Source organism: Pyrgilauda ruficollis, unplaced genomic scaffold, assembly GCF_017590135.1.
Source record: "Pyrgilauda ruficollis isolate IOZ18807 unplaced genomic scaffold, ASM1759013v1 scaffold168, whole genome shotgun sequence".
Taxonomy (NCBI): domain Eukaryota; kingdom Metazoa; phylum Chordata; class Aves; order Passeriformes; family Passeridae; genus Pyrgilauda; species Pyrgilauda ruficollis.
Window position 1 is genome coordinate 528,783 of NW_024515653.1, and position 23,242 is coordinate 552,024.

The following is a 23,242-nucleotide window of genomic DNA, read 5'->3' on the forward strand; positions in this document are numbered from 1 at the left end:
GAAGGATTTTATTTTCCATGGCTTCAGGCATCAGTTTTGGGAAGAGATGAGAAAGATACTTGTAAATTAACTTTGTAAATAAATCAGTCAAGGTGCAGTTTGTGTATTTAGGACATATGAAAGTTGGCAGGTTTATTCTCTATTTTTCTTACAGGTATAATACCAAGTATTGACTAAGAGATGAAGGGAAGGCTGTAGTATAATTTTAGTTAAGCAGTTGTATAAAAATGGAGCTGTAAATAAACAGGACTCTCTTCTTTCTCTCATTTCCAGTCAACAGTGGAGGCAAGGTGCCTTTGAGTGATGAGTTTGCACAAGTGTATTCCCTGGCTGATTCCATTAGAATATGGATGGTAAGAACACTCAGGAGGATCTCTGTTAATGCCATTTACTTTAGTACTTTGCAATGCAATGATAAGGAGTAGGGTGGAATAGTTTTTCCTTCAATTATTCTACATCAACTATTTTCACTTCGAAAGAATATTTGTTAACTGAAACTTTAGACTTAAATGTTTAATTGCATCCTTACACTCCTCTCCTTTCTTAGCCCCAGATGTGTCATCATGGGTAGTTAGGACTGAATTTGATTGAAAATGAATTAAATTTGTGTTATATTTTAGCAAGAATTTATGTTGTAAATTAGGAAGATTCTTACATTGCAGTTGGAGTTCTTTTGAGGTATATCATAGAAAGAAGTGTGTCTTAGACATCAATCCATTGTCTTGTGACTTTCTGCCTCCTCTTTTCTGCCTAAGAATTCCTGGCAGGTTGATGTACTAGAGTTACAGTGGGTGCAGATGCATGTTAAGATGAGTAATTGCCTTTACCCATTGCATGACAGGTGATGTTTGCATCTGACAGAGCTTGCTAGGGGGGGTGGCATATTTTTGGAGGACTTTATCTTACAACTAGATGTCTACGTTTTCCTAAATGCTGAGGGTAAATGAGAAACCTTCTTTTCCTTGGAGGACTGATGCACATCAATTCACAAGTCAGGGAATGGTCTCAGCCTACAAAGCTCAAGCAGCTCAGGGTGAGGCTGTTACTGCTCTGACAGTTCAGGTGCTGCTCCTTTAGGCTCCTGGGTGGTTTGCTCTGCAAAGCTGGGAATAGTAACTACAGTCATCTATTCCTGAGATTAAATTCCTTTCAATCATTACAGTCTACATCCTTGCTGTATAGAGGCACAGAGAGAATCATATTTTAACTATATTAACATCCTGTCTGCAGTTGGAAATGAAGCAGAAATCTCTGATGGGGAGGGGAAATGATGCTGAAGAGAAGCAGAACACAGAAGCAAGTGAGGTGAACCCAGAAACTCTCGGTGAGTGTTGCCTTGTATGTTTGAGCATTCCAGGTAGCTTAGTAAGGCATTGTAAACCTGAAGGCTTTATTTTTGCTGTGAAGGGTTAGTTAGCAGCTGGGGTTAGTTTTTCATACCTTAAGAGATAACCTAGTGTACATTGGATTAATTATCTGGGATTATGTTCTGCTATTCTCTGCAGAAAACAGTAAGAAAATTCTGCAGGGAGTGACCTTTCACTTGGGTCGCCTGGTTCTGAATTTATGTTCATCTGTTTTTGTAGATACTTCTTACCCTATTTAACTGATGTTAGAACAGCAACTGATTGTTATTAGGACAAAATGTGTTCTCAATGACTACTCTGTACTTCATATGGTTCAGTGTGATTATTCAGATTTAGCATTTGGAAATCTGAACTTAAGGAGCTGGTATCATGATCAATATAACAAGAAAAAAACAGTATTTTCTAGCTGTATCAATGGAGAAAAAATAAGATAAATCACTTTCTTCCTAAGTACAAGACAGCAAATTTGTTGTCCTATTGTCTTGATTTTAACTCCTCCAATTTTTATGCTGCAGCAAAACTCTGTGTGCAGAAGAGCCTTTTGTTACTGAATTTTTTGCCCATAAGAGCAAAGAGAAAAGATTCTGCCTCAGAGAGTTTGGAAGGCCAAGACATGGATGATCCCCAGCAGTATATGAATGATCAATGCCAAAGACAAGGATCAACTGTGGACATGGACTTCCAGGCAGCCCCGTCGGTGTCGTCCAGTGCAGGAGCTCGCCCTGTTTCAAAAGAGGGGCGTCAGGCATCACAGTCTGATCTGAAAGTTAAACAAATTCCAGACCTCCACCAAGCAGAAGCTGCACCTGCATTTCATAGTAAGCCTGTTGAAAATACAGTTTCACAGCAAGAAGATGTGTCATCACCTCCTTCCACTCCTACCCGCAAGTCTCAGCTGGGCCGTGGGAGACTGAGGCTGCTGTCCTTCAGGTCAATGGAAGAGCCAAGACCTGTGCCTACTGTGAAGGAAAAATACCCTATTTTGAAGAGCATATTAGACTTTATTAAGGATCAATCACTTTCACATGAAAGGTAAGCAAATTGAGAATGTTGTCAGTTATAATATACAGAAGCTTGTCTTCACACCTCTTCAGGTGGAATAAAATATTTTAGCAGCAAGATAATGTGGCAGAATATTTTGTATACAAACAGTTGTCAGGCTTATGTGTCAAACTTCAGTTATTCACAAGGATGTAGGGACTCAGAGAGTACTATTTCATTTCATTTGCTTCTATCACATAGAACAGAATGTGAAAAACACTCACTTGGCAATTTATTGTCTTGCTTCCTCAGATGTGTTTGCAGAGGCGTTTTGCTTTTTGTCTACAAAAGCAGGGATATAGTGTATCACTATTACCAGTCCTTGATACCAAATAGAGACAAGTTGCATCTCTCATTAAATTACCTAGTATTCTGAAAATGTAAATCAAAAGAGAGATTTTCAATTCTCAGCTTGCCTGTTTTGGAGTGGTGCAGGAAGAGCTGGATTCTGTTCGAAGCTTTATCACTCACTCCAGCTAATACACTGGAATACAGCTGGAAATTCAGATACAAAGCAGTTGTGTAACTAGTCAAGCACTTCTTGAATTGTTATTTTATTTGTGTTGTTTTAAGTGCAGTGTTTTGAAGTTCTCACTGATTTTTTTTTTTCTACTTTCAGTGTTTTAAAGGTTCTTGCTTTGAGAAAATCCCAAGGGCAGAGTATTTTGGAAGTGCTCAAGACCATCCGCCAGTGCCTGGACTCACTTGGGCAGCCACACTGCTTTCACCCACCCTGTGTACTTTTTCTCCTTGAACTTCTGGCCTGTCAGAAAGATTTTACAAAGTAAGTAATTATTTGGGCAAATCTCAGCCATGTGATTTACTGTCTTAGTTCTTGTGTTCCTCCAGCATGTACATTGACAAGAGTAGAAAGTTCTGATTTTTAATCCATGTGAATAATAAAAATATGAGACAAGGTTAGTTTTCAGGCTAGTAGGCATATCTTGTGTTCTTCATTTAAAAAAAAAAAAAAACCAAACAAAATTAATAATTATTTCCAAGTGGGACTTAGTTGCACAGATGTTCATGCCATGAACATGTTTTAGCTGTGTTGTCTCTGGCCAGTGCTGTCACAACTCTGTCTCTTGGCGTTGCACTTGTCAGGAGCTTTCTGTGGTCATCTTGCAATGCACTAACTTCCTTTAAGATCTTGATTACATTTTCATAAAGCAACTTTTTAATTTAATGGAATGTTCTCTTCTTAGTGCTAGGAGAATATTTTCTTTGCCTGTTCCCTTTCTTCACTTCTGATTCCTGGTGAAGGATTCTTTCAGTTTTGTTGGAAACTTCTAGACTGCATTTTTAAATAAAACTAACATCCTTCACACTTGTGAAGAGGGGTTAAAAAGGGCCTGTTTGTAAAATTTGCACAAATCATGCTACCTAAAATATCACAATGAATACTAGGCTACTAAAATAACTCCTTAATTTGCAGCTACTTTGGAAACTTGGAAGGCTGTGGTGCTGAGCTACACAAGGAGATTCGAGAGTCCTACTATCAGCTTGTGTTGTTCCTGGTAAATTCTGTGAAGGGATTTAGTACAATTAATGACAGGTACAGTACATTGTTTGCTTTATTTGTGTAATTTTTTTTTTTGCATTCCTCCACAACTTCTCCTTTGTAATTTTTTATTCGTCATTTAATGTCTTCATTAGTTTTGTCTGTACTTTCCATTATTTACAGAACTAAAGAGGAGCCTTGATCTTGTGATTCAAAATGCCAAGTTGGCTTTTTATTACTAAAGGAATAAAGGAAAGCACAAAAAGTTATCCGTGTTAAAAACTTGACTTACTGCATTTTGTAGTTAAAATTCTGCAGTGTGTCTCTGAAGCTTGGTAGTAAAATACTAGAAATAGCAAATTTATCATGGAATACTTGGGCATGGGTAATGTCACAAGAAACATGGCAATTCTGCAGCCATGCTTTAATGTTAAAACTCAGGTTTTGGCAACATTCTGGTTAGAATTTGGAGTATTTATAGCCAGGTGTCCTAGAGAAATGAGAATTTAATGGCTATAATGTCAGTCTCTCTAACAATAACTTTCAATTATTGTTATATTCAAAATATTCAAGTATTTTGTTCAGTTTCAAGTGAAAATGTCAAAAAGGTTTCAAACAGAATAAATTCCTGCAAATACCAAGAAAATGCTGTACTGTAGAGAAGAGACAAACCCTCTTTCTAATGCTCAGACAACACCATTAGCTTGATCTTAACTGAATCCAGAAGGAAAACTGTCTTTCTTTCAAATTCTATAGTCTGTACTTGCTAAATTGTGTGAGTTGAATACTTTGATAAACCTGAGTTCCTGCCACAGAGTTACTTTAATGCATAGTAAAGCCTGAAGATCAGTGTGTAGGGGTTTTTCTACCCTTCCTCTCCACACACAGCTCTAGGTCTTTCAACTTGAAGTCAGCTTTAGAGCTGTCATGTTTTAATGTCTTTTGTTTTTATTTAGGTCGTTGCTTCCTGCCTTATCCTGTGTGCAGACAGCTCTCCTGCACCTCTTGGACATGAGCTGGGAGCCCAGTGATCTTTCCTTCTTTGTTGAGATCCAGCTGCCACATCTCCTCATGACAACATCACAGGAGAACATCAGTATCCATGACAGTGTCATTTGGTGAGTCAGGAAGAATGCAGCTTTCACATGCTGCTAAATACTGATTCCACTTTACCCAAGAGGGTTCCTGAACTTCATGCTGGAACAAGCAGTAAGGGTACTATTAACAACTATGGCATAATTCTGGTCAGTATCCAAGGGCTTATCTGAAGTATTTCAATTTTTTTTTGCTGTATTCAGCAAAAAAAAATCAATATTTCAGTATTGAAATTTCAGTATTTCAATAGTTTTTGCAAAAACTATTGGAATTTAATGTTTAACCTGATTACTACTGGAATGCTTTGCTTGTTTAGCAGTGTAGCAGGAGGTATGTAATACTGTTTATTGCCTTGATGAATGTCAAATGTTTTTAACACCTTCATATGGCAATTTTATAGTAGTTGTACTTGCACATGAGCAAATGTGAAGGCCAAAAAAAACTTGAAACGTTTGATCTGATCTGCCAGCATTCCAAAAGCTGTTTTGTAAGAGTAGATTTTCCTAATTTTTGCATTATGGTCCCTATAGGTATTTAAGAATATGTCACAGAAGCAAGAACCAGGTGTCTGTATGGTCACTTATTAGCTGAGTGAATGGGATTTCTCACAATTCTGTTTTCATTAGCATGTTATAGCACTTTTTTCTTCATTAAAAAGTAAAGCTTTATTAAAGAGAAGCCTGATAGCATTCAAACTTAATTTTAAGCTTGCTTTTCTTTTAGTCAGTGGAGTGAAGAAGATGAAATTGCAGACTACAAGCAAAACTGTGAATGGATGGATGAATGTCAGGATGTAATGTTTGAGACCTGGTATGAAAAGATAGCTCAAGCTGACCCAGAGAAGCAGAGAAAGGTGACCTCATGTTTTGTATATTTACCTGCAGAAGGGGTAAATAAGAGACCTTTAAAAGCCTAAAGGGCAGAAAGGAGTCTGGTTTATTGTTAATTTTTATTAGCTGGATCTCTGTAGACTTTCAAGAGTCTAAAATGATTAAAATATCCCGATTCATTTTTGGCAGGGGAAATGTTCTGCTTCGTGTCTGAAGCTTTGTCCAAGTCAGAAATAACACTCAAGTAAATGGTGTTGGTTTGTTGCTGCAGATGCACATGTTTGTGGCTCGTTACTGTGACCTGTTAAACGTAGACATTTCCTGTGACGGCTGTGACGAAATCGCGCCGTGGCATCGCTACCGCTGTCTGCAGTGCAATGACATGGATCTGTGTAAAACCTGTTTCCTTGGTAAGAACCATTAAATAGCCCCTCAAAACCCTGTATTTGAAACCAAAACAGTATCTTGGAAATTATTGTATTGATTTGAAAAGAGAGGTGTCTTGCTGGAATTTGATCAGCCATGCAGGGACACTCACTGGCCCATAAAGAGAAGATATTTCTGGGAGGGAGCATTAGTTGTGGGAGAGATAAAGAAAACTGCCCCACCTGGTTTTAACAGGTGGCCCAGTGAACAGAACATAACTGTCCCACCTCTAACAGATGGGAATAGAATACACACTCCCACTCACATCTTGAAACCCAGGACGGTTATACACAAAATAAAGTCACTTTTCTCTTGGGTTCTTTAGAAATGTTTAACTGTTCTTTCCCTAGTATGAATGTGAACTTGAAGTTAGGAAAGGTCCTTTGTCAAAAAGATTTACAGGGAAGTCTTTCTTTACAGGTGGAGTTAAACCTGAAGGACATGAGGATGACCATGAAATGGTGAACATGGAATATGCCTGTGATCACTGCCAAGGAGTTATCATAGGTCGGAGAATGAACTGCAACGTTTGTGATGACTTTGACCTTTGCTATGGATGCTATCATGCAAAGAAATACTCTGACAGGTATTAAAAATGTGATTTGCTTTCCTCCATGTGGCAGAAAGCATTTAATAGCTAAATACAATCAGTCATTCTCATTGTGCTTACTATAAAGCTGTGTCTGACATCTCCTTGGTGTCCTTTGGGGAAAGATAGGACCAGTTTGGCAAAAATGTCTGGATGTGGCTAGGAAAGCTGCAGAAGGAGTTGCCAGTCCTGTATGACAGGATAGAAGAGACAATCCCTACTGTGGAAACAGTTCAGTGCTTGACACCAGAGGTCATAAAAACCAGGTCTACAGTTTGAATCTCTGGAATGTGTTGGGTTTTAAGTGGTTTCCTCTGAAGGTATTTTGTGTTGACTGACTGACTGACTATGTTGGTTAGCAGAAAACCAAAGGCTACCTTCCTAAATGGTGTCCCTTGTCCTTCCAGCCACCTGCCCACCCACAGCATCACGGTGTACCCCATGGTGACCATCCGCATCAGTGACCGCCAGCGCCTCATCCAGCCCTACGTCCACAATTACTCCTGGCTGCTCTTTGCTGCCCTGACCCTCTACAGTGCAGATCTGGCAAATGGGGAGGAAGTAGAAGGAGAGCAGCTGGATCCCCAGGTCCTCAGCCATGCCAGAGTTCTGCAGCATCAGTGCATTCAGCTCATTGGGGACTGCCTGATGAAAGCACAGCACGGAAAAGGTGAGTCAGCTCCTCCTGCTCTGAACAATGCTTTCTACAAGTGTCAGAAATATCTGTGCTTACTGACTTGAAAGTTTCCAAAGGAAAGGGGAAGCTACTGTGTACTTCACTGAGAATAACTGTTTATGTAGAAAGCAAATGTAGAACAAGTGTCGTTCAGGGTCGTTGGAACATGGAAAATAGAGTGCTTGAGAAAACTAATTTTATGCTTACATAAACATTGGACACAACTTGGCAAGTCTCTGGTTGTTTTTTTTTCCATCTTAGCTGTTGTAAAGGGATCAGTCAATACAGCTTCATGTTCTTTTTGTAATGTATCACTGACAACTGAAGGACAGCAAATAACTTGGTGGAAAAAGTTTTTTGTTCTGCATCTCACGGGAAGAGATTATAAACTGTGTTTGTGGTATAAATTTCTGGCAGTGGTGTTAATTTGTCTGGAGATGGGTGTTTCTGTGAACAAAGACCTACTACAGAAAGTAGGGTTATACAATAGGGACCTATTTTGAATGTATCAAAAATTCTAGGCTAAAATTCAAATAAGGTGCTGGTAGTTTTTGTGAGCAGCTCTAATACAACTGAAATACCACCACCACCAAATACTTACACATACTCATTAATTAATCTGTTTACAATATACAGTTCTGTTGTGCAGGTGGTCAGAAGATTGAAAAAATAAGACAAATGTCATTTGCTATTCATAATTTACACTCTACTGTTTTCTTAAATTAAGACCTCTACCCCAATGGCATCTTTGAGGTGGAAGATGTCACCATCTGTCCATCACTAGTATTCAGTGAAACTACATAATTATATGAGCTTGATAGAAAATATGTTTTTGATTAAGTTAATGTTCAAAAGAATTCTGTAAGTAGTTTGAAGTTCTCTTTTAAAGTGTTTCAGTTCTGCTTTTTGTCTGTCTTGCTGCTCAACAGCTAAATAACTTTCATAACTTTTTTGCTCCCAGGACTGAAAAATTTAGCTCTCCTCTGCATGTTACCAGAAGATGAGTCCATCTCAGAGAATGACACTGTTACAGGCAGTCCTCCCACAGACAGTGCTCCAAAAAGTCATCCTGGTGATAGAGCAGGGAAGGGAAGAGATGAGAAACGCAGCACAGGCTCTTTGGTGCATCGTAGTGTAAGTAGCTGTTATCTCCAGAACCCCTGATATCAGACATGTGATCTGATAATAAACATCTTCAGGTGCTTAAACACCCTATTCTGAATGTGGGACTGAAATAAGGGATAGTAATGATTTCATTTATAGGTAAAAACTGGGGGGGAAAGGGGACAGTTGTTTTTTTTCATTAGATCTGGCTGATGAAAAACTTCTTGTTCTGAACTGATTTTCACAGAAGTGTTGCAGGAGAGGGCATGTCTTGTTCTTTGTGAAAGGGCTGTTATTTCCCCTGGTTGTTAGCACTGTTGAGTATTAGTATGAGTTTCCTACAGTTTTATACAGTATTTAAAACTATTATAGTGTAATAATTTTATGCAGGGAGATATAAGCAAAAAAAAAAAAACCAACATAATTTAATTGTATGGAAGCTTAAGACATGAATACATCAAGAAATTCTTCAGTAGAAGGTTTTGATACTCAAAAGAAAAATGTTTGTCCAGTGCAGATGACTGAATTCTTTCCATGTTTGTTCCCGCAGGTATTACATTTTGTTTTAATCTTTTAGTACTTCTGTTTTATTTTTAGGGGAAAGGAGATACTCACAAGGAAATCCAGTCTCCTGCAGAAGATAAAGTAGGAAAACAAGAAACTGAAATCAAAGCTGTCTCTGCAAAGAAATCTGTTGTGAGACAAGAGTCGGACTTGTCTGTGAATGGGAATGTTGCTGCAACAGGTAAAACATAATTTCTTATTTTCCCTGTCACAGAAACATCCACTCATCTGCAAACAGCTGTCCTTTTTATTCCTAATTCAGTTTTGCATATTTTCTAATGTCTGTGTCTGCTTTGTGAAAACCTGCCAGACATTGCTTTGAACAAGTGCCTTGCAGTCTGTTTAAAGGAGTCTGGAAATCAGAGTAGATTTCCACAAGTATTTATCCATGTATGGAGATAATATTCACTGTTGATCTAACACAACACTTGTGTGTTCTGATGCACTTGAAACCAGAAAATAAGTGTCTTATCCTGTTAAAACTAAATCTGGGATTGTAAGAATTTTGAAAGTTAAATGGATCTGTCTAGCACTGTCCTATATATGTTTTACTAGATGGTATAAATTTCTTTACCTTCTGTTTCCATATTCCTCTATAAAGACTTTATTTTCAAATTGTAATAATTCTTTTTTATAATTTCTATTTATTTTTAGATTCGGATTATAAAAATTAAGCTATCACTTATTTATTTTTAATGTCACTTAGGGGATTTTCTTATTTTGTTTTATTTACAAAGCAGATGACTCCGTCTCAGAGGATTCAACCCCAAAACCAACAGAGAAGGTTTTAATACCTAGCCAGGAACAAGTTTTTGCTGAATGCTCTCAGAAGAGGATTTTGGGGCTGCTGGCAGCTATGTTACCACCTTTCAAATCAGTTAGTTCTTTCTTCTTCCATGTGTTTTTTTTTTCCTGTGTGCACAAATAACATGAATAAAATTCATAGGAATTAAATGTGGGATATGGACCCATGTTGCTTGCATGTTATGAAATGTGAATTAGAATGTCTTCAGACACTGACATCACCAAGGAATGTAAGGGCTTATTTCTGGGTGGGGGGAGAGGGAAGGGAATTTTAATGTATCTGTGAAATAGAGTCTTAACTGTTTAGCAGAGTTATTGCCCACATGCCAGGGCCAATAACCAAAGTAGGAATGTAGTTTCTCATTCCTTCTGTCCCATTTGAAAGACCTTCAGAATAGAAAGCATGTGCTGACTTTGACTAAAAATCTTGTTTTCTTTGCCTGCCTCACTGAGATTTTTCTCTCTCCACAGGGCTCCACAATGTCTCTGATCAACCTGGAACAAATACTTCCACTGATGTTTCATGTTGTAATCTCAAATGCTGGCCACCTGAATGAAACTTATCATTTAACCTTGGGACTCCTGGGCCAGTTAATCCTCAGGCTTATGCCTGCAGAAGTGGATGCTGCTGTGACTAAGATCCTTTCAGCCAAACATAATTTGTTTGTACCAGGAGATGGATCTACAGTGCCAGAAGGATGGAAGACAACTCATCTTCTGTTCAGTCTGGGAGCTGTGTGTTTAGACAGGTGCTTCTTACCTTAACCCAATCAGTTAATCTCTGCTGAACAGTAATTTTTTTCATGTATGCCTTGTACATAGAGGCTTTTTAATAGAAAGGTAATTAAACCTGTACCCTGGTCATGGAAGGGGCTTAGCATCTGCAGCCTTTGTTGCAGTGGGAATCCTGATTTCCTTCCAGAAGAATGCTAATTTTCTGTGCTTACCTACACAGCATGTCATGGAGGAGGAATTGAGGTTTGGAAACTACGAGGAAAGCCAAAAATACAGTCCTTTACTTTTTGTGTGCCATTCATTCTCTCACATTGTTACAAATCTCTTGTGTAACTTGGGAAAGGAGGAGGGTGTGTCACATAACTATCACCAGTGCTGATTCTGGATCTGGCCCTTCTGTGTAAGAGTACTTGACAGAGAGGTTTTTTTATCGTGAAATTGCACTGGAAGCAGCAGATCCTAAGATCCTGAGAAAGTTCTCAAGCATTCTGAGATTAATGTCATGCCTGTTAAATGTGACTTATTTTTTATTGTAGATGTGTTTTACTGGGAGGGTTCATAAACAAATAGGAAAGCATATGGATTATTTTCATTATTTTAAAATTTATGAAAAGCATACAAAATTTAAGAATATCCAGAGCATAAGCTGAGGGAAAGGATTTTCTCAAAAACTAACTTTAGTGTAAGAGACCAATCCCTGTAGGTTTTTTGTGTGATCCAGAGAGTGAGCAGTTGGTCACGTACATGGAAGTAAACATCTTGCTGCCATGCAAACAGAAACTTCTGGGTTCTAAACTAAAATTCAGAGTTAACAGTGGCAATGTTCAGGCACACTTTGATTTGGGCCTGTAGACCCTCTCAGAATAGTATTTGTGTTCTATAGAAAACAAAACAGCTGGCACTTGTCAGCTGGCATGAAAGCTTCAAGTATTTGCAAAAACAGTTCTATAACAATTTGAAAGCTGCAGCTGTGACAGATTATCAGTGATATGCTGTCTTGAGGAGGAATAGCTTCAGGTGAGTGTGCAGTCAGCCCTCCTAATGCAGCCTGCTCTTGCTTTGCAGCCGTGTGGGGCTGGACTGGGCGAGCTCCATGGCAGACATCCTGCGGGCTCTGAACTCCTCTGCACAGTGGCACCATGTGATTGCTGCCTTCACTGACCACTGCATTAAGCAGCTGCCCTTCCAGCTAAAGCACACCAACATCTTCACTTTGTTGGTGCTGGTTGGCTTTCCTGAGGTAAGTAGCCTGTCAGTCCTAAAGGAAACAAAATTTGAAATAAAAGCTTTTAAGTATCTTTCTAAATGCTAAGTAGCCTGTCAGTCCTAAAGGAAACAAAAGCTTTTAAGTATCTCTTTCTAAATGCTACAGATTCCAGCAATGGGGGACAACCTTTATAAACTCCCAAAACCTGATGTGTGTCAGAGTTCACATCTTTCCACATGTGCACAATTAATGTTTATCTAATGAAGAATAATAAGCTGGTTTTGCCTGGCATTTTTTGGACGCTGCTTATAACTGCTACAAGCAAACCAGCTTCATTTGTTTCAGTATCTAAAAGGACTTTTGTACAAGGAAAACAATCCATTCTCCATCTTGATGTTCATAGCTGATACATTGCTGCTGTGGAACATTAAGTTCTTGTAGTAGACATTTCTTTTATAGAGTTGAACTTCCACTTTCTAAAGACCAGCAAATACCAGGCATCAAGCAGTGGTTCAGCTAAAAAATACAATGGCAAGAATAAGCAAATGTAACCAATATAAGACATGGCTGTGTATTTGTAAATGAGTATTCCAAATCCTAACTGAAGTTCTGCTGCCATTCCAGGTGCTGTGTATGGGCACTCGTTCTGTGTACATGGACAACGCTAATGAGCCTCATAATGTGATCATCCTGAAGCACTTCACTGAGAAAAACAGGGCAGTGGTTGTAGACATCAAAACCCGAAAGAGAAAAACAGGTTCTGTGACATTTTTGTTTTATCAGAAAATCACAGAGTATTCCCTTACAGTTTGTTAAAAGCAAATGTTAACTAGATTGCTGTGCAGCTCTGCAGACTTGGAATTCCATTGTTAGTAAGTTGCCTGACAGGTTACCAAATTCTGCTTGCAGGTCACTGCCAAATTGTGAAGCTTCTGCAGTAATTACTTCAATTATTTTTATTAAGAAAAGGATTTAGAAAGCTGTTGAGACCATTCTGTTGATTGAGAAATCTCAGAAACAGGCTTTTGATGAAGATGGAGCAGTTGTTCCTATTTCAGATTTGTGTAGTGCTTGTGTCTTATCCTTTACAAACTTGTGCTTAATGTTTTAGAACAAGTGCTAATTTGAAAACAGTTTGGGTATCCCTAAAATTTGAGACCAAGTGAAACATTTAATATATAACTAGTCAGTTGGGTTTTTAGGAGCAAGGGCTTTTATCTTTGTATGACCTAATATTGTGAAGTTAATAAAGCAAAGGTTGTCCTAAGATTTGACTACTGAATTTGTGTAAAAGACATTTGGAAAAATCAACAGACTAAGCCACTTTTTGATATTCAAGGAAGATTTGAATATAAAGCTTTTCTTTTTGCTTAACTGTTGACATTTTAAACAGTAAGATCAGCAATATTTATTTCATTATATCAATTGCAGGTCAGAATTTTCCCCATTTTAATTGTAAAATACAACATGAGCTACTTTGCATGCTGTACTGCTAATGTGCAAATATGTGCTGTTGCCAGGAGTGACCTGGGGATTTTTAACTTGTACTGAAAAATTAAATACTTTCTTGACTGTTCAGGGAATCTGAGATAATTTTTGTATAAGACCTTTATTAGAACATGATTGATGTAAGGATGTCTCATATCTCAGCCTACTCATACCTGCTAAGAGATGACTCTACAACATTTTGATGTGAACCAAGTGAATTGTGTTTTTTCTCTCTTGTAGTGAAAGACTATCAGTTGATTCAGAAATGTGAGCAGGAAGGCAGTGATTCCCAGACCCAGCTGAGGCAGTACCTGCAGCACTTTGTCCTCATCTCCACCCACCTCCTGCAGACCAGCATGGACAGCAGCTATGCTGAGGCAGTGGAAACAACTTGGGTCTTGTCACTGGCTCTGAAGGGGCTGTACAGAACTCTGAAGGTATCTGACACAGAATGTGGTAGTGAAATAAAAATTCATGTTCTACCCTGCGCTGCAGGAACTTGGGTATTGACTGAGCCCACTGGGGAATTGCCACAAGGGCATTTCTGTCACAGCTGGACCCTTTATTCCCACTCTGTAGGGGGCTGGAAATGTTGCTGGGCTCTAAATAGCTTTTGTGAGTCTGAGCTGCAAGTTGTTTTGCTTCTCCTCTGTGGGGGCCAGCCATTCAGGAGACCTCAGGAAGAAATTCCTAGAGGTAACATTTTATGGAGTGAAGCTCACTTTTTTCACTCCTGGAGTATTTGAAGAGGATTTTTAAAAAAAAAAAATTTTTGAGTGTCAGATCAAAACAGATTCTCAGTTACTACTCTGTGCACATCATAGATGATACCTTTAAGGGATTTGAAGTGAGGATTTTTATTTTAGGAAAATGAAAGGAAAAGATTCCTAGTGTAGTTCATCTGGGCAGGAAATTCACCCAAGGCTGTGTGACAAGACCTCACAATCACTATGATGCATTGTTCCTTTTTTAGTTATTTATTTGTGTGTGTCTGTGTGTGCAGATTCATGGCTTTAAGGAGATCCAGTCTGCCTTTCTTCAGTCTGGTTTACTCAAACTTCTAGTGAAGAAGTGTAGCAAAGGAACTGGCTTCAGTAAGACTTGGCTTCTCCGAGACTTGGAGGTAAGAAAAGTGACATTTTGTAAAAAGTCAGGCTTCACACAGTGGCATCAAAGGTTATGGCAGTACACTGCCCTCCTGGGGCTCAAGATTATCTCTAATTAGTCTCTAAAAAAATGGTCACTTAACTGTATCCCTGAATCTGCTTCCTTCTGCCCATCATAATCCTGTGGATAATAGACTAAATTCTTTAAAGCAGGGGCTGATTTTCACTAATCTGATTTTATTTGGAAAACAATTTGCAGGATGAGACATCACTCACCTACTCAGATTGTTTTATGGATTTTATTTAGACTGTTCTTGAGAATTCCATTCTTCAATTTAGAAAATAACCTCAAAGAAAGGCATTTTTTGCTGCAGTGCAGGTGGGGAGATCAATGCACATGTGGGCATATTCTTTCACAGTGGTTGTTAATTGCTGAAAGATAACTGTGGTTCAACTGTTACTTATGTTTTATCTTAGGCAGGAGTTGTGTAAATTCATCTTCAGGACTATGGTGAAGCCAAAGGGCTGTTTTCAAAGGAGCAGGGTGTGGAGGGGCATCACTGGCATTCTGGGGATGGTCACCTTTGCTCTGTTTTTCTTGGAATCTTCAAATCTTCGATGTACTGAAATGGTTAAATAATTATTTTCTCAACTTCCTTTGCACTTTCAGCTAATCGCTGAAGTTGTCTTTGCAGCAGCATGGAAGGTGTAACTCATTAGTGCAGTGGGAAATGGTTTTTGTTGGTGTTTTGAGGTTGTTTTTTACTTTTAGGTGTGCTTCTTTGTAATATAGCATGTGTTAAGCACTGTCCAGGTCTGATAATGTTCCTCTGAGATGGTGATTGCAAATAAACTACTAATACCTACAGCTGTCACACCATATGCTACCTTTTCTCTGTGTAGATTTTGTCAATAATGCTGTATTCCTCAAAGCAAGATATCAGTTCCCTGGCTGAACAGGAGGATACTGAGCTGGAAGACAGGGAACAAGATCAAGATGTGGAGCAGCCTGTTGTTGGTCCTGTTGACTCAGAGCAGAACAAACTTGATCCTCTGGAGGGCCTGGATGAAGCTACCAAAATATGCTTCTTGGTATTTAAATTAGTTTACCTCCTCTTGGGTAAATGTGCATTTGCTAGTTGCACAAAACATTTGGTAATTCATATGGTTGTTTTCCTTCTAAATTTATAGAGTATGGGTCTGTGATTGCAATGCATCATTCTTTAAAGAAAACAAAATAGAACTACAGTAATGAATGCTACAAAATCATTATACAGTGTTTTGCTAAATTCTTCTCATTATGATTAATCCAGATACTAAGTTCATTAATTGTCTACCTACAAAGTGGGAAATAATGCTTAGGTCATCCTTAAAGAAATTCAGTCTTTCCTTTCCCCCTCTGATGTGTTTTTGGGGGTTTTTAATTTCTTTTTGCTCCTTGCTCAGATGACACACGATGCACTTAATGCACCTCTCCACATTCTTCGAGCCATGTATGAGCTGCAGATGAAAAGAACAGAATCTTTTTTCCTGGAAGTTCAGAAGAGGTATGTGAAATTCTGGGTCCAGCAGAGAAAGTGGTGGGTGAAAATCTAAAATCCTCTCAGTGCTGGATAGAAATTCTTCAAAAGATAAGATTTGGTTTTCATGTGTGAAAAAGTAAGGAAATAAACTCCTGCTAAGTTGTATTTATGGAAGCAAGTCACCATCTTCTGAAACACATCACATGCTCTTTTCTATGTGGTAGCTCCCATATGAAGATCCACTGTGGCTCTGAATTCTGTGAACTGCGGAAGAGTCAAGAGCTCACATGTGGCTTCTGGTACTCAAAGCATCTCACAGAGACACCATGTTCTCACAGAAATGAGTGGTTTTGTAACATTAAAATCCTTTGGCTTGTTAAAACATGGGAACAGTTAACATGATAAAAATAGGCATAGCTTAATCTTTCCAAAACTGGAGGTGGGAAGATTTAATTTGCATTTAATTGCCCTAATTGAGTTTGCATTACTTTGGAAAGACACTTGTGTATTTTTGATTTTCTGTGAAGGTTTGATGGGGATGTGATCACAACGGATGAGAGGATCCGGACGCTGGCTCAGAAGTGGCAACCCAGCAAACGCCTGAGGCTGGAGGAGCAGAGCTCCAAGGCAGTGGATACAGATATGATCATCTTACCCTGTTTGGTATGGACACCTCTACAAAAAGCAACAGTTGGAAAATAATCAGTTTTGGCATTCATGTCTGAGAATTTTTTTTATACTTCTGAAATAATCTGTTATCAATGTTTTATGTCAAAATGAATGAGTGAATGAGCAGGTACAAGAAGCAAGTATTTCTTCCTTGTTATTCCTTCCTTAAGGAAGTGAAAGAACTTGATTCCCAGATCGGGAGAACAAATTGTGATTGCAGGCTGTAGTTTCCTCCCCTTACACAAGAGAGATTGTATCTCATTGCTGTAAGCTTGTGCCCTGCTACTGTTTTAGCATATCATTGGTATCTTACAGTAAATTCAGCAGAACAAGGAAGCAATGAATTTATCTTGTAAAGTAGACACTAGACTTGCAAGCTTTGGGTTTTGCATTCAATTTCAGGGTTCCACAGCTCTGCTTTATTTTGAGGGCTCACTCCTGGCCATGGGGTGTCACCAGCACAGCTGTTTATCAGTTGCATAGCAAAGGAGAAGGAGCTTCCTGAAGCAGTTTCACATAATTATAAGAAAAAATAGGCCTTTCAACAGCTTATACAGAGGCTGTGAAATATACCCACGCCTGGAAATTGTCCAAACTTAACTGGACAAAGCCCTGATTTTGAAGTTATCTCAACCTTGAGTCAAATTTGGAGCAAGTGGTCTCCAAAAGTCCCTCCCAACTTGCCTCATTTCAGGGCACTTGATGGCTTTACCTCTGTAGGTGAGCTTCAGTTAACACTTCTGGTTGGAATTCTGGCTGCTGTTTCCACAAATGCATCAGTGTATACTGAGGTGTGTAGACATAAACAGTGTGTCAGGAAATCTACAGCTGTGTGAGAGATCCTACTTTTGTGGGGTTTTTGACAAATTCATTTGTAAATTCGGCTTGCAGTTTGACCAGTCAGATGTCCAAACATAAGGCAGTAAATTACTGACGGCCTGTTTTCAAACTTGCATTTCTCTTCTTGCAGTCAAAGCCTGTACTCTGTGATAAAGCAACAGAAGAAACCAATCCTGTTGCCCAGAAACTCATCACCAACACAGAGAGTGACCTGCAGCTCAGCTATGCCAAGCAGCGCCGCACCAAGAGCTCCATTCTCCTGCACAAGGAGCTGGACTCCAGGAGTAAAAAGGCTGTGAGGGACTACCTGTATCGTGTCAATGAGGCTATTGCAGTTCTGTATGCCAGGCATGTGCTGGCATCCTTGTTAGCTGAGTGGCCTGATGATGTGGCAATAAATGAGGAAATCCTAGATCTCAGTGGCCCAGCCCATATGACATACATCCTGGACATGCTGATGCAGCTAGAGGAGAAGCAGCTATGGGAAAAAGTAAGTGGATTTCACTTAGACATGTGAACAAAACCTGTGCCCACATGCCACGAGACTCTGACTAACAGAAGTACTTGCAGTTCCTTTTTTTTCAACTAAATTGAAAGTCCAAAATTTAAATTAGTTCTGAAAAAAACAGTTGGAATCTGTCAGTGTCTTGATGTGCTGATCTTGTTAACAGAAAATGGGAAAAGTAGCTGTGTAGAGAGAACTCTTTCAGTTATGAAAGAGAAACTGGTAAAATAGGCAGTCTGATTTGAAAATAGACAATATAGATGGTAATATAGAGAAATGGATAAAATTGGCAGTGCCTTTTAAAAGCTGCTTTTTCTTAGATCTCAATGTCTGTATTGTAATACCTGTTACTCCACTGATGAGCTGGTGGTGGAAGTGATCTTGGAATTATAATAGAATGTTGTAATGAAAGTGTCAGCTCAAGGCTTCACGGCAGTCAAAGCAAATCAAGTGCTGGGAATCTTCAAAAAGGGAGTGAAAAATAAAGCAGAAGGCATTGATGTGCCACTGAACCAATATGATGCACTCTTTTGGGCTGCAGTGACTCCCCTCATCTCATTAAAAAATGAAAATAAGGTGCAGTACAACTGGAAGAGGCCTAAAGAAGAATGGCAGGGATTATTACAGCCATGGAATAACTTCAGTATGAGAAACCAACTGGTTTTCTTCATTCTGGATCTTTCCCCTGTGAGGCACTGAGGGAAAAGGAGTAATGGAAAAGTCTGTTCCTCTTTCTCTGTAGATTTAAAGCAGTAAATAGCATGCACAACTTAAGAGCAAGTATTATTCACTGGCCCTCCCAGTAAGAAAACAAAGGAGTGTCAGATTAAAGTAATAAGTGGCAGGTCCAAAACAAACCAAAAGAACAGGCTCTTGACAGTAAGTCATGGAAATTGTTGCCCCAGGGTGTTTTTATGGGTTCAGAAAAGGGCAGGATGAACTGATAGAATAAAATATATTAAGGCATATTAAATTCAAAAACCTAGCCTTTGTCTTAGGCTGTTCTGCGTGTGCAGGGCAAAGTGTGCATTCAGGGAACTGCTACATGCTGCCTTTGTTTTTTTTGTTTTTCCTTTTCCCAAGAAATCAGTTTTTGGCAGATTAGGAGATGAACCTACTGGTCTGAGCTGGTGTTTTACATTTTGTGGGAAGAGCTAGGAGATGGTAGGTGAAGCCATGGCCTTAATGAGTTACATGAAAGGGCCTCAAGTAAAAGAATTCCTGGATTCAGGGCTTTTCTGCACTGTTATAAAAATAAGCAAAAGGGAGACTCAGGTGGTTCTGAATTCTTTTTAGTGTGTCCTGATGGTTTAAAGGGCATTTTTGGGTAGTTTTAAATGCACAGGACTTGCATCTGCTGCTTTCAAAACTTCAGCCATCTCATTGGTACTTTATCATTTCTTATGCAGAGTTGTACATTTTTTTTTGTTTTTGAAGGCTGAAATATATGACATATTCTATTCAAATCAAAACCTGTGGGTATAGAAGGTAAAGGAGCCTGTTTAGTATGTTAACAAAGTTGTTTATCTCACTTGATTACAGCTTGAGTTTCCTGTTAATTACTTTATGGATTAGCCTTGATTCTAGCAGTTGTGTGAAGAGACATGGCCAATATCTGTCATAATTTTGTCAAATAAAGAATGAAAGGATTACAACAGAAGACAGAGTGAAATCTTTTGTGCTTAGGGAGGTGACACTTGCAGGCATAATTTCTGAATTTATTTTGCTTCTTGCTGGTTCCTTGGTTCCTTCTTCCAAAATACTGTGTGGCTGGACATGACTCATGTCAGCCATCAGAATGTACAGCTGTAAATGTTCTTTTGACAGTAAATTATATTTCCATGACATTTCTCCTCCCCAGATTCTGCAGAAAGTGCTGCATGGGTGCAAGGAGAGCATGCTGGGGACCATGGCCCTGACAGCCTGTCAGTTCATGGAGGAGCCAGGGATGGCTGTGCAGATGAGGGAATCTCAGCATCCTTACAACAACAATACCAACTTTGAGGTAGGGCAGGCATGAATTACAGGCATGACTTGAAGCTGGAATCACCCAGGGGTTGGAGCAGAAGCCTCTCAGAGTTCTACATGGATATCTGTGGGACTGAATTCTGTGCTTGAAGCACTTGTGAAATCTGCTCAGTCTTCCTTGGAAAAGGCTGATGTCAGATAGCTCAGGCCTTGCCCTGCAAAGAAATGTGTTCAGTCAGGCACTTTAATGTAATTCTAATTCAATCATATGAAAAGTGCATAACTTACATGGTTTTATTGTGCATGTATTTGAAGTAGATCAGATTTGTAAATGGTTTCAAGACCTTAATGATCAAATGTTTCTACCCTTCCTTCCAAAGATTTGTTTCAGTTGGCCTCTTCCAGTTGGTCCTTGTGCTGTTAGGTGAAAGTAGGAGTGGTGTCTTTTTTCTTGTATTTCTCATTTTAGACTCTTCCTCTGACACAAACAGTTTCTGATTTTCTTCTCTTAATACTGTTTGATAGCATTTTTCTGATATAGTTTGGTAAGTAATTGTTGCCTTTGGGCACTCTTGGGATTTTTCATTTCCCTGCTGCTCTGACTCCTCTGATTTTCATTTTTAAAATGCATATAACCCCTTAGGTTCTGGCATCGAGATCAATATCAGCAACAATCACTGCTTTTAAAAAAGGAAAGCATTGCTGGCAATTCATTTTACATGCTTAACAGCTAATGTGAACAATAGGCCATGCTTTACATTTGTTAAATTAGCTCAGGGTAAAAATATTAAGGTAAAAAACTCACAGAGATGCTGTAATATATTTTATATCTCCCTTGTTCGTATGGTGAAAGTTAAGTGGGCTATGGGCAGTACAGTGTGACAGGACACAAAGCTGCTGTGTTTATTTCTCAGGATAAAGTTCACATTCCTGGTGCTATCTACCTCTCCATCAAGTTTGACTCCCAGTGTAACACGGAGGAGGGCTGTGATGAGCTGCTCATGTCCAGCAGCAGCGACTTCCAGCAGGATCGGCACAGCTTCAGTGGGTCTCCACAGAAATGGACTGACTTCGAGCTTCCAGGTGAACAGGACTGCTTCAAGGGTATATAGGATATTGCTGGGACTCCTGAGAGAAACTCCTGATGAGTTAAATGTGGATGCTCCCGAGATGTGTAGGGAAAAAGCCAATCCTTTCCTTGTCCCACTCTGTTTGCTCTGACGTGCTGCTCTTGCATTTGTTTCTGCAAAGTGGCTTATCTGTTGTTGTGCTGTGACCTTTTCTTTCCACCACTCAGTCAAAGCATGCACTCAGCTACTGGAAACAAATTTGATCTTGGTTCTGTTCCAACACAGTCCTTGTTCTGCACAATATTCACTTACATTGTTTATGCCTTGTCTTACTTTCCACAGGAAGCACGTTTTTTTATTTAAAAAAAAGAAAAGATATGCTTATCTCTGTCTCTGTGCTCTGCTGCTGCTCTGAGCAAAGAGAGCCAGTGGCAGCACCTTGGCTCCAGCTGGTGCCACAGAGCACAGCTGGAAAAAACCCAGGGTTTGACTGCCAGCTGCACTCTGGATTCTCTAGGCACATTTGTGAGAGCACAGTGAGCAGCAAATGCCAGAGAGCTCAAGGACTGCACAGTCCCCTGCTTCTGATTTTAACCTGGTTTAACCCACTGAGCATTGGGGCACTGCAGGAAGCTCTTGACTTCAAGGATTGTCAGCACCTGTGAAGAGATTTAGGAACTTTCTTTAGCAAACCAGTTTGGGTTACAAGGTACTGGTTAAAAGCAGATGTGTGTTCTGTAGAAATATTTTCGATTTTTGTGAACTTCTATCTGTCTTCTTTTTCATCCCTAATAGTTGCCAAGGTTTGCCAAGGAGCTGAACTTCAAAGCTCATGGTTTAGAGCAGCCTTGGCTGTGAAACTTGAGTTTCACCTTGTGGAAATTAATTTCCAACCAAGGCTGTCTGGATTAAGGCTCTTGATTCCAGCAGGTTTTAGCTGAAACCAGACCTTTAAAGGCTTCTGGGCTTTTCATTTGATTGAAGGGCTTTCTCCTGTAAGTAGGAGAGAACACTGTCTCCATTTCATGATATAAAGATAAATTCTTTTATAGATATTTCATTTTAAATCCTAAAAAATGTTTTTAAAATTGTTCTTGTTCATGAAACTTTGAAAATTCTGCTTCCCAATGAAATCTAGCCTGCTTGTCCCAGGGTGACAGGGCAGGAAGTTATTTTAACAGCTCTAGTATTATAGAGCACAGTAGGTAAGAAAATGTTTTGTGTAATGTTACAGCTAACTACCAGGATTTATCTCTGAAGGTGTAGATACCACAATGGCAAAAACCTTTTAAATGTTTTTTGCCTAATTATTAAGTGGTCAAATGTTTTTGATAGTCCTTCTATTTTAAGTGATTAAGTTTGTTTTCTTCCTTGGAGTAAAAATATTCAGTTTAATTTTCTGACATGTAATAATTTTATTTTCAAATATTTTAAACCTTTTGTCCAGTGAATTCAAGTGTTGTCGCAAAGAATTTGGCTGCCTGTAAAGGGGTTCTTGTTTCATAAATCATAACTGATACATTAGCACAATTGGAAAAGTAAAGTTACATGTGCAGAACATGGAATTTCTTTAATTTCCTATATTTAGTTATCAAAAATGTAAAAGACATTATCCTTCCTATCCAGTATCTTTAGACAGGGGAAACTGTTGTGGGTTTTGCTTCAGCCTCCTCTTTGTCACCTGTTCTTTGTGTTTCATAGTTACCAAAAAATAAAAGACCTTCCTTAAATGAAGACATCTACGATTAATTAATTACTTTTAATTAACTTTCCATTTAAGTTGTATTTGAGATGGCAAAACTAACTCAGAAGATAGTAATGTGGGCTTTCTTCCTTCCCTGCACACAGGAGACACACTCTACTACCGATTCACTTCTGACATGAGCAACACTGAGTGGGGTTATAAGTTTACAGTGACAGCAGGTCATCTGGGCAGGTTTCAGACAGGTAAGAGATGCTCAGAATGTGTTGAAAAGGGTCTTTTTTTGTAATTTTGCTGAGCTTTGAGAGACCTGTGGTTATCCCTTTTCCTTGACTTAGAATTGCATTCAGTGTCTTAGAAATAACGTGATCAGTTTTGTTCAAGTTGAAACTCAACTGATGTCTCCTATTTCCTGTGATTTTGGGGTAGAAA

General features: G+C 39.0%; 1 protein-coding gene across 3 annotated transcripts in view; it reads left to right on the forward strand.

The window, feature by feature from the left end:
- Nucleotides 1-23,242, forward strand: part of ZZEF1 (zinc finger ZZ-type and EF-hand domain containing 1) — a 57,199-nt gene that overhangs the window by 28,382 nt on the left and 5,575 nt on the right. For 2 of the 3 annotated variants that reach the window (XM_041463589.1, XM_041463591.1), the window contains exons 27-51: nucleotides 274-353; nucleotides 1,231-1,324; nucleotides 1,883-2,399; nucleotides 3,028-3,192; nucleotides 3,844-3,963; nucleotides 4,866-5,027; nucleotides 5,728-5,857; nucleotides 6,106-6,244; nucleotides 6,681-6,846; nucleotides 7,257-7,519; nucleotides 8,487-8,659; nucleotides 9,227-9,374; nucleotides 9,931-10,070; nucleotides 10,469-10,746; nucleotides 11,798-11,972; nucleotides 12,564-12,696; nucleotides 13,668-13,864; nucleotides 14,431-14,550; nucleotides 15,437-15,625; nucleotides 15,980-16,080; nucleotides 16,584-16,719; nucleotides 17,696-18,055; nucleotides 19,932-20,075; nucleotides 20,953-21,121; nucleotides 22,957-23,055. In XM_041463589.1, the coding sequence (XP_041319523.1) occupies nucleotides 274-353; nucleotides 1,231-1,324; nucleotides 1,883-2,399; nucleotides 3,028-3,192; nucleotides 3,844-3,963; nucleotides 4,866-5,027; nucleotides 5,728-5,857; nucleotides 6,106-6,244; nucleotides 6,681-6,846; nucleotides 7,257-7,519; nucleotides 8,487-8,659; nucleotides 9,227-9,374; nucleotides 9,931-10,070; nucleotides 10,469-10,746; nucleotides 11,798-11,972; nucleotides 12,564-12,696; nucleotides 13,668-13,864; nucleotides 14,431-14,550; nucleotides 15,437-15,625; nucleotides 15,980-16,080; nucleotides 16,584-16,719; nucleotides 17,696-18,055; nucleotides 19,932-20,075; nucleotides 20,953-21,121; nucleotides 22,957-23,055 (4,398 nt within the window). The remainder of the gene's footprint in view (nucleotides 1-273; nucleotides 354-1,230; nucleotides 1,325-1,882; nucleotides 2,400-3,027; nucleotides 3,193-3,843; nucleotides 3,964-4,865; nucleotides 5,028-5,727; nucleotides 5,858-6,105; nucleotides 6,245-6,680; nucleotides 6,847-7,256; nucleotides 7,520-8,486; nucleotides 8,660-9,226; nucleotides 9,375-9,930; nucleotides 10,071-10,468; nucleotides 10,747-11,797; nucleotides 11,973-12,563; nucleotides 12,697-13,667; nucleotides 13,865-14,430; nucleotides 14,551-15,436; nucleotides 15,626-15,979; nucleotides 16,081-16,583; nucleotides 16,720-17,695; nucleotides 18,056-19,931; nucleotides 20,076-20,952; nucleotides 21,122-22,956; nucleotides 23,056-23,242) is intronic. The other variant, XM_041463590.1, reaches the window with a different exon arrangement.